Here is a 10,699-nt window from a genome sequence, read left to right on the forward strand (position 1 = left end):
TATCATCAAAACAATTTTTCACTCATTTAATGATCCAAAGTACAGCTTTGCATGTTAATGTGTATCAATTATCTCTGCCACATTCAGTGGTCACATAGTAGTCCAGCCTCTGGATACACTGCCATTTACGAATACAGGCCATTAAGTGACTCCTTAATACACTGCTATTGTAAATAGTGCTGAGAATAGCATATTGTATATTATTTATTTCTAATTATTTCCTAAAGATATTTTACATCAATAAGCTTCATGGCTCAAGGAAATACTTATTTTTCAATGTGGTACATAACCACCAAACTATCTGAAAAGTCCAAAACAACTTAAATTTTAAGTAGTTTAAGTAACATCATTCCTTATCTTCACAAAGCTTGAGATGGAAAATGGGATTTTATGCCTCTTTTTAAAATATTTTATTTATTTGAAATTAAGAACACCAGCAGAGGGGAGGGGGAAAGAGAAAAGCAGACTCTCCACTGAGCAGGGAGCCTCACCAGGGGCTAAGCTCCAGGACCCAGAGATCATGACCCTGAGAGGAGGTCAGAAGAGGCCAACTGACTCAGCCATCCAGGGGCCCCTATCTCATTCCTGTAATAACTTCCCTGTAAAACGAAGATGTTCTTTTTCTCCAAAACATATGTTGTAAATATTTTGCAAGTACATTCTCTTTTATTTTGCTAATATTACTTTCTGATTCAGAGGCGTTTTTTTTTGTGTCTGTGGCTGAATCAAACTCCAGAATTTTTGCTTTTAATGTCATGAGCCCCTCTACTGCTCGCCCCGACTCCTCCCGCCCGCCTCAAAAGCCCTGTTACCTGTTCTTCCTGTCCCTTTTATTTAAGTCATGTAAACCAAAAACCAGCAACTGCTGTATCTCCTGCATTTTTTCTGTATCGCCCTCAATCACAGCTCTGTGGATTCCCCGGAGATCTTGATATCTGATGTGGTATCCGGGACCGGGGCTGTGGAAGCTGTCAACAGTCATAGTCATAGGCGGCGACCTGACCCTCAGAGGCCTGAGGTTGAAGCCGAAGCGCAGCAGGCCCCACCCATTCCGCGCTGTAGATCTCTTTTTCATAATGAAGCCGACAGGCTTCAGTGACACAGGTTTCACCGCCTCTAGTGCGATACACTCCCGCGCCAGCAATAAGGCAAGTGGGCCTCGCCTCAATGTCTCAGGGACTAAGCCCAACGACTTAGAATCTTCCTACGCAGAACCAGTGTAACCTAGCAACGCTGCTAAATGCGAATGCGCCTGCGCACCTCAGAAGCTGGCATCCCTGCGCATGCGCACAGAGGGCAGTGGCCAAGGGTGCCCAAAGCATATATGCGAGGAGGCCCAAGCCTCTCAAATCTCTGAGATCCCCTGTGAGCTGGCTGGCTTCCCTTTAGAAGTTGGTGGGATGACTGAGAATTTGGGGACATTTGCAAAATCCTCTGGGGTGTGGAAATGTAGTCTTCTGGGCCTGTGAGTGGCTCAGTGGTTGAGCATCTGCCTTTGGCTTCGGTCATGATCCGGGGTTCCTGGGATCAAGTCTTGCATCGCACACCCCACAGGGAGCCTGCTTCTCCCTCTGCCTATGTCTTGCCTCTCTCTCTCTCTCTCTCTCTCTCTCTCTGTGACTATCATAAATAATAAAAATTTTTAAAATTTAAAATAAAAAAAATAACATCACTCATTGAGCCCTGCACCACGCAGGGGGCTGATCAGCTCCCCCAAGTGCCCACACCTGAAAGTCAGCACAAAGGCCCCTCCACCAGAAGAATTGATATCAATCAATTAATAACCAAATTAATAACCAAATTTAAGACATACTTAGATAATAATACACTTATACTTGGTGACTTCAATCTAGCGCTTTCTACATTTGATAGGTCTTCTAAACACAACACCTCCAAAGAAACGAGAGCTTTAAATGATACACTGGACCAGATGGATTTCACAGATATCTACAGAACTTTACATCCAAACTCAACTGAAAACACATTCTTCTCAAGTGCACATGGAACTTTCTCCAGAATAGACCACATACTGGGTCACAAAACAGGTCTGAACCGATACCAAAAGATTGGGATCGTCCCCTGCGTATTCTCAGACCATAATGCCTTAAAATTAGAACTAAATCACAACAAGAAATTTGGAAGGACGTCAAACACGTGCAGGTTAAGAACCCTCTTGCTAAAAGATGAAAGGGGAAACCAGGAAATTAAGGAAGAATTAAAAAGATTCATGGAAACTAATGAGAATGAACATACAACAGTTCAAAATCTTTGGGATGCAGCAAAACCAGTCCTGAGGGGGAAATACATCGCAATACAAGCAGCCATTCAAAAACTGGAAAGAACTCAAATACAAAAGCTAACCTTACACCTAAAGGAGCTAGAGAAACTCAAATAAACCCAAGGAATTTACTGCTCAGCAGACTTGTCTTGCAAAAAGTATTAAAAGCAGCGTGCTGAGTTCTTAAGGAATATGACAAAGTGAAATCAATTAAAGCAATGTTATAAAGGATGGGGAAAAAAGGAATTGAATATATTCTCCTATAAGGCAACTGCACTACCTGTGAAAAGGTGTAATGTTATTTCAGAGTGGACCTGGATTAGTTATAAATGAATATAACAAACTGTAGGGCAAGCACAAAAAATTCTTTTAAAGAAGTATATGGACAGGGTTGTCTGGGGGCTCGGTTGGTTCAAGTGTCTACCTTCAGCTCACGTCATGACCCCAAAGTCCTGCAATAGAGCCCTGCATTGGGCTCAGTGGGGAGTCTGATTATCCTTCTCTCCTGCTCCTCCCCCTGCTCCTTCTCTCTCTCTCTCTCTCTCTCTCTCAAAACTAAAATCTTTAAAAAGAAAACAGTATATGAATATGCTAAGAAAGAATGGAATCCCATAAAATGTTAAACTAAAAGCAGAGACGGAAGAGAAAGAGAGGGTGATAAAAATATAAAAAAGAACAACTGTAATGAGTGGAAATCAGTTGCCAACATGGTGAATATTAACCCAACTACAGCAACAATTACCTAAAATGTGGATGGTCTAAATATGCCAATTAAAACAAGAGACTGGAGGTGCCTGGATGGCTCAGTGATTGAATACATCCTGCCAGCCCTTTCTGGCCTACCAGGTCTCTGTGGAGAGGTCTGCTGTTAACCTAATACTTCTCCCCATAAAGGTTAGGGATTTCTTACCTCTCTGTTTTAAGGATCTTCTCTTTATCTTTGGAATTTGGAAGTTTCACTCTTAAATGCCGAGGTGTTGAACGGTTTTTATTGATTTTAGCGGGGGATCTCTCTATCTCCTGGATCTGAATGCCTGTTTCCCTCCCCAAGTTAGGGAAGTTCTCAGGTATGATTTGTTCAAATACGCTTTCTGGTCCTCTGTCCTTTTTGGCACCCTCTGGAACCCCCATTAAATGTAGATTTTTTCTTCTCAGGCTGTCATTTATTTCCCTTAACCTTGCCTCATGGTCTTTTGTTTTTCTCTTTTTTTCCTCAGCTTCCTACCTTGACATCAACTTGTCTTCTATGTCACTCACTTGTTCTTCTACCTCATTAAACCTTGTCGTTAGGACCTCCAGTTTGGATTGCATCTCATTTAATTGATTTTTAATTTCTGCCTGCTTAGATCTAAATTCTACAGTCATGAAGTCTCTTGATTCCTTTATGCTTTTTTCCAGAGCTTTTATATATATATATATATATATATTTTTTTTAATTCATGATGGAGAGAGGCAGAGACACAGAAGGAGGGAGAAGCAGGCTCCACGCTGGGAGCCCGACATGGGACTCGATCCCGAGACTCCAGGATTGCGCCCTGGGCCAAAGGCAGTCGCCAAACCGCTGAGCCACCCAGGGATCCCCCACCAGTAGCTTTCTAATTGTGCTTCTGATTGGGCTTTCTGACATCAAATTGTAATCCAAATTCTGTAACTCTGTGGGAGAGAGTACTGTTTCTGATTCTTCCTTTTGTGGTGAATAATTTCTTCTACTCATTTTGCTTAGTGCAGAGTGGCTAAAAACAAGTTGTACTGGAAAAAGGAATGAAAAAAAGAGAGTGAGAGAAAGGGGAAAACAAAGAAAGAACAAAAAAAAAACAAAAAAAAAATTAAAGCAAACAAAAAAAAACAAAAAACCCGAAAAACAAAAAACAAAAAACAAAAAAAGGGAGGGGTATCCTCTGATTCTATATACTGTAAGTCCCTCGACTTCCCCCCTGGAGTTTTCCAGCGCTGCTGGGTCAAGAACTTGCTCTTCTCTGTCCTTCCAGCTGGCTTTCTGGGGGAGGGGCCTGCTGTGGATTCTCAGGTGTGTGCACCTGGAGGGGCTGCCTGCCCGCTGCCAGGTGCACGGCTCAGTGTGAGCTGTTTATCCTGTGAGGCCCCTGCTCCCTGGTGGCCCCACTTCATCCCAGGCACAAGGTGGCACAGGAGGAACAAGCCTGGCGGCGGCCAGCTCTCCAGCCCTGGAGGGCGCTCCCCGCAGGGCCTCCCGCCGTCTCCCAGTCCGGGGCCGGGGCCGGGGTCCCCGCCCTGCACAGCTCGAGGCCGCGGGGCCGCCGCCCTGAGTCCTCCCGGCCTCCGCCTGTCCCGGGGGGAGCGCCGGATCTTGGGCTGTGTCCCCGGCGCACCGGCCCCGGGCCTGTGCTGCTGGAATCGCTCCCGGGGCCGCGCAGCCTCCTCCGCGCGGAGCCACCGCCGGGGCTGCTCCCGGGGCCCCGCGTGCGCGCTGCATCCCTTTAGGGAGCTGGCGGCGGTGTGTGGCGCCCTCGCCCCCGGGGCGCACCTCCTCTGTTAGTGCCCCTGGGAGCCTGAGGCATCCCCGCCCTCCTGGGATCCTGCCGAGCTCCCCGAGAGCGCCTTTCCTTCCGGGAAGATTGGGGAAGCTCCCGCTTCTCCTCTCCGGGGCAGGGCCTTCCTGTCCTGGGGGCGCTCGCCACAAGGCCTTTGCCCGGCTCCTCGCGGGGCCCCTCCCCCTGGAAGCTTTTCTATTTATTCATTTTTCCGTCTTCCTGCCTTGATAGAAGCGCGAACTCTTCTCACTGTAGCATTCCAGCTGTTCTCCCTTTAAATCTCAGGCTAGGGATCCCTGGGTGGCGCAGCGGTTTGGCGCCTGCCTTTGGCCCAGGGCGCGATCCGGGAGACCCGGGATCGAATCCCACGTCGGGCTCCCGGTGCATGGAGCCTGCTTCTCCCTCTGCCTGTGTCTCTGCCTCTCTCTCTCTCACTGTGTGCCTATCATAAATAAATAAAATAAAATAAATCTCAGGCTAAATTCATAGGTTTTCAGGATGATTTGAAAGTTATCTAGGTAAGTTGGTGGGGCCAGGTGACTTGGGGACCCTATTCTTCCACTATCTAGCCCTGCCCCTCCTACTCCGAGGTACTTGAAGATTTACACTGTCCATCACATAGGCCAAACAGGTTCCACAAACCAACAAACAGGAAAACAGAATCCCATTGTTTTTGTGCTCAAAAATATAAAATGCTCTATCCTGAGTTATGAAACAGGTAAAATCTACGTTGTCATTGACACAACTAGTAAGAGAGTATTTTTTTTAATTTTTATTTATTTATGATAGTCAGAGAGAGAGAGAGAGAGAGACAGAGACACAGGCAGAGGGAGAAGCAGGCTCCACACAGGGTGCCCAAAGCGGGACTCGATCCTTGGACTGGAATCACACCCTGAGCCAAAGGCAGACGCTCAACTGCTGAGCCACCCAGACATTCCCACAACTGAAGACTTTTTAAATAAGTCTTAAGATTCTTGTGATTCAACCAATATTTTAGATAAACTATTAGAGTGTTTTCAAACTTTCATAAAAGCATGGCCATTTAAGGATGTAACCAACTTCAAACAGAGATTACCCCAAAGCAGAGTCTCATACTCTTCATTTCGTTGTAGTGAAGGAAAAATTATTATTTATTATTTATTATTATTATTATTATTATTATTAATTATTATTGCCTAAGATTTCCCTGATATTTCTTTGGAGACCTCTGCTAGGAGCTATTTCAACAAACAGCATTTTCCCTTTGGCTACAGCTGCGATAGCCTGGGTGAAAGCAATTCGCTCTCAAGCAGTCCGGGACTTATATTTGCCAGTAGCAAAATGTCAGTCGGGAGTTGTTTATCTTGTGACTGTTGCAATCAGTTCTATTTCTGACTCCTTCATCACCAAAGCCCAATACACTCTTCAACATCTTTGAGTATTAGATCCATCATAGAACTGCGATAAGTAGCTGGAACTGATAAGATATGCAGAAATATGTTCCTTTTCTCAAACTGCTGAGCCAGCTTTTCACAACATTTGCCCACAGGTTTTGCTTCTCCTGACGACACAGGAGCTAGAATTGTTAAAGGCTACAATGCACACCTTTATGGAAAGACAGACGAGCACCTCTGAGATATCCTCTGTAGGAATGTTTCCAACCACCACCATTTTCCCTCCAATCACCTCTGCTTGTAACCTGCTCTGACAGAGGATCAGCTTCACAGCATCTTCAAGGGAAATGACTCCTGTGGCGTGGATAGCAGCAACATCTCCTACTGAGGAACCCAATATGGCATCAGGCGCAATGCCCCAGGATTTCAGGAGAGTTGTCAAAGCTACTTGGAGCATACAAAGGAGGATGGGTTATTTCAGGATTTGAAGAATTCTCATGGCTATTCTCTATTAATTCAAGGAGAGTTATGGGCTGATACAGGAGAAACAACTTGACAATTTCTGAGGATTTTTCCCTGAGCACTGGCTCACAGTTGGGCAGGACCTTATCCATCCATTGGTAATAGCGTCCATTTCCACAGAACACGAATATCAGCTGAGGGGGACCCCAAGTTTGAACTGTTCCCTCCTTGGCTGCGGATTGTAGTTGTTGCCTGAGATGCTCTGAGGATGTGATTACAAATGTTTTCCTATACAGGGAGCTTGTATGGCTCCTTCTGCAAGATGCTATGAAGGCCAGATTCTGCAGTGATACTTAAACACTTTGGCCCAGAAAATGAGTCATGTCTTTCATTGGGAGCTGGAGGGATTTCCTGAACCTGCAGGCTATAAAAATATTTCATATTCCTCCCATGTTTCTGGGATAGCTGCTTCAACTGTCTAATGACAACATGAACGTTGGTTCACCCAAATTGGTTCCACCCAAATTCAAAACTGCTTACCCTAGCTTCTCTGCCAAATTCTTGGGATTCTTCCCAAGACTCTAGTCTTGCTGGAATGGACAGATTCAACCTCCTAGTGTTTATGCTATTTACACTGTCTAAATAGCACAAAGATGGAAGGATATTCACTTGGTACATCATCAGAAGAAACTTAATGAGGCCATTGTCCACTGGAGATTCAGTGAGGGCCACTGCTGCCTTTCACTGACCAAACTTCAGAGCAGGAGTCCCCTGTTGCTTGTTTCTTCCAATGGTGTTTGCCAAGATCTCCACTTCAGTGGCATCCCCAGCAGACATTCTCAGGCTGTGAGCCTTGATGTACTACACTCTTAATGGGTCAACATGACTCAAAGAGATGCTCTGTAGAAGCCTCTCCTGCTGCCTCTGAGATGGTCTAGTGATGAGAGTAGGTGATCTTGATTCACAGCAATGGCATTAATGACTCCCAGACTGTGGTATGGCCTTTCTAGTCCTTGATAAAAGAATTAATAAAAATATTTCAGCTTTTATTTTAAAAATTAATTGTAAAGATAACAGTGATTGATGATAAATAATGTAAGTTTTTAATGACTATCAATATAAGTAACTGTGCTAACTCAGGATCACTAAAACATGGTTCTTGACTTCTCCCTCCTTTACTAGCTAGCACAATGATTCACAAATTTTGGAGTGAATTTAAAAATCAGGGAAAGTTGAGAGTGACATCACCAAAATAGCGATGTAGGAGACCTCCATCTCTTCACAATGATGAACAATTAGACAGCCATCCATGAACAAAAATAGCTCTGGTAGAGCTTGGGAGTCTTCTTAAGAAACTTTAGCAACACAGTGGAACAAAAAAAATTGAGAATAAGTGCACAAGAAGAGAAGAATATTTCATTTTGCCTGCAGCATCTTACCACTCAAGTTGGCACCGCTCAGTGCCAAGAGGGAACTCCCAGGCCAGAAAGAATTCCACTTAACAGAAAAGGAAAAGCAGAATGAGTGACCAGCTTCCCCAGCCATTCAGAGTACCACACAAAGGTCCCACTCCAGTTTCATCCCACCCAGAGACCAATGAAGGTGAGATAGAAAGAGATGGTTAGAAGCAAAAGAGAAACACAAGAGTCACTAAGAGCAGCCATTGTAGCACAACCTGTTTCAGTGACATGCAGCACGTTTTGCCACTGAAGAAATCAATGGTCAACTTAGCCTCCATGCAACCTCTGTAGTTTTCACTAGCTTGTACCCCACAGGTATTGATATCTGCTGATGTCAGTTGACTGAGTCTCTTCCCACTACTTCCCCTCCCTGGCTCTCAGAAGAGCCTGGAAACTGCACCAGCAGCCAGCCCAGGCCTCTGCAGGTGCATAGATGTAAAGTATAAAATGCCAGCCTAGACCCCCACTGCTGACCCCATCACCATGTGTCTGCTTGGGGCTTACCCATCTAGCTGTGCACTTGCCCACTGCCAGCCTGATAACTGGGCTCCACTGCAGTGTGCATGCCTTGGAGTAAGATTGTGAAAGCATAGGAGAGGGCACCAATAGCCAGGGCTTCTGCAATTGTTTATGGGCCCAGATAAGGCCCTGTTTTCTGTCACTGGCCTATGCCAGAGCTAGCTCCTCCAGGTGTATACCCACACACCCCAGGTATGACTCCTGACAACAGTCGACACTGCCTTGCACCCATGGCAATACCCAGCAGCCACAGTAGTGCAGGCCAGTGAGCCTGTGTTTGGGCCTGTGCTTTGCTGCTATCTGGACTCCACCACAACACTATGTGCCCAGCTTGCACATGACACTACACAGGTACCTGCAGCTAGACCCTGCAGCCAAATATGTCACTACAAGCTCTGGCTACCACCACTACCTGCCTGGTCCCTAGACATTGTACCTGGAGGTCCACTGAGGACCCCCAACTGCCCTTGAAGATACTATGGACCCTTTGAATGCTCACCAAAGATCACAGATATGTAGATTCTGTGGACCCCAGTGGCCAGAGCCAAAGACACCCATTGCCACTCATACCCCTACATTTGGTGCCCTGCATCAGCATGCCCCTACTCTGAAGTAAAAATCTTACCTTACCAAAGTCAGGTTATAAAGTTCAAAAGAGGTGACTTCTTCAAATGCAAATGCACAGATCTAACAAAGGCTATTGGAATCACAAAAAATGAGGGAAACAACTCCACCAAAGGAATAGAGTAAACCTCCCATAACTGGCCCCAAAGAAATGGAGATCCAAGAATTGCTCAACAAATAATTCAAAACAGTTCTTCTAAAGATGCTCAAGAAGGTATAAGAAAACACATATAAACAATTGAACAATACCAAGAAGACAATACAAGAAGAAAATGAGAAGTTCAACAAAGAGATAGAAAACATTTTTTTTTTTTTATAAAAACACTAAACAGAAATTTTGGACCTAAAGAATACAGTAATTGAATAATTACTGTAGAAAACAGTATTGAATACTGCAAATAGTGAAGAATACAGCTATTGAATAATTCAATAGAGACCTTAAATATCAGATTGACAAAGCAGAATAAAGAATAAGTGAGGTAAAAGATATATCAATTTAAAGTATCCAAATAAGGGAGCCAAAAGGAAAAAGAAGGCAAAGGAATAAAGAAAACCTATGAAAATTATGGGACACCATGATAAACAAAACAAAGAACAATGGAAGTATCACTGGAGTCACAGAAGGAGGAGAGAAAAGGGGGTGAAGAGTTTATTTTAAAGAAATAATGGCTGAGCACTTCCCAAATCTGGGGAGAGATTTGGACATCCAAGTTCATGAAACTAAGAAGTCACCACGAAATTTCAACCCAAACTGATCTTCAACAAGACATATTATAATGAAGCTGACTAAATCAAAGACAAGGAACGAATTTCAAAAGCAACAAGAAAAAAAAAATCTCTCATTCAAGGTAAGTTCCATAAGGCTAAAGCAGATTTCTGAGCAGAGATCTTGCAGGCCAGGAGATAATAGAATGATATATTCGAAATCCTGCAAAAAAAAAAAAAAAAAAACCAAAAACTGCCAACCAGGAATACTTAACTTGCCAAAGCTGTCTTCAGAAATGAAGGCAAAATAAAGACTTCTTCTAACAAACAAAAACTGAGGGAAGTTACCATCACTAAAGCTGCCTTACAAGAAATGCTGAAAGGAGTGCTTGCAGCTGAATTGAATGGTTGATAATTAGTCATATGAGAACACCTGAAAATATACAACACATTGGTAAAGATAAACATACGCTCAGATTCAGAATACTCACACTCCAATATGGTGTTATGTTAACCACTTAACTCTAGTTCAACAGTTAAAGGAGAAAACTGTTTAAAGATGGTTACAGCTACAATGATTTATTAATGAATACACAATATAAAAAGGGGCATACTGTGATATCAAAAATATAAAAGGGGAGAAAAGTATAGAGTTTTAATTTGTGACTGTAGGTTGCTATGAGTATGAAACAGACTGTTATACATATAAGATGTTTCATGTAAGCCTCATGGTAACCAAAAAGTAGAAACCTACAATAGATTCATGAA

General features: G+C 43.8%; 1 protein-coding gene across 1 annotated transcript in view; it reads right to left on the reverse strand.

Annotated features, from left to right (window-relative positions):
- LOC140633109 (uncharacterized) overlaps nucleotides 1-2,289 on the reverse strand; it is a 65,226-nt gene extending 62,937 nt beyond the window's left edge. The window contains exon 1 of the mRNA XM_072825138.1: nucleotides 813-2,289. Within this exon, the coding sequence (XP_072681239.1) occupies nucleotides 813-1,075 (263 nt within the window). The 5' untranslated portion in view covers nucleotides 1,076-2,289. The remainder of the gene's footprint in view (nucleotides 1-812) is intronic.
- Nucleotides 2,290-10,699: the final 8,410 nt, after the last annotated feature.

The sequence above is a fragment of the Canis lupus genome, chromosome 5, assembly GCF_048164855.1.
Source record: "Canis lupus baileyi chromosome 5, mCanLup2.hap1, whole genome shotgun sequence".
Lineage (NCBI taxonomy): Eukaryota > Metazoa > Chordata > Mammalia > Carnivora > Canidae > Canis > Canis lupus.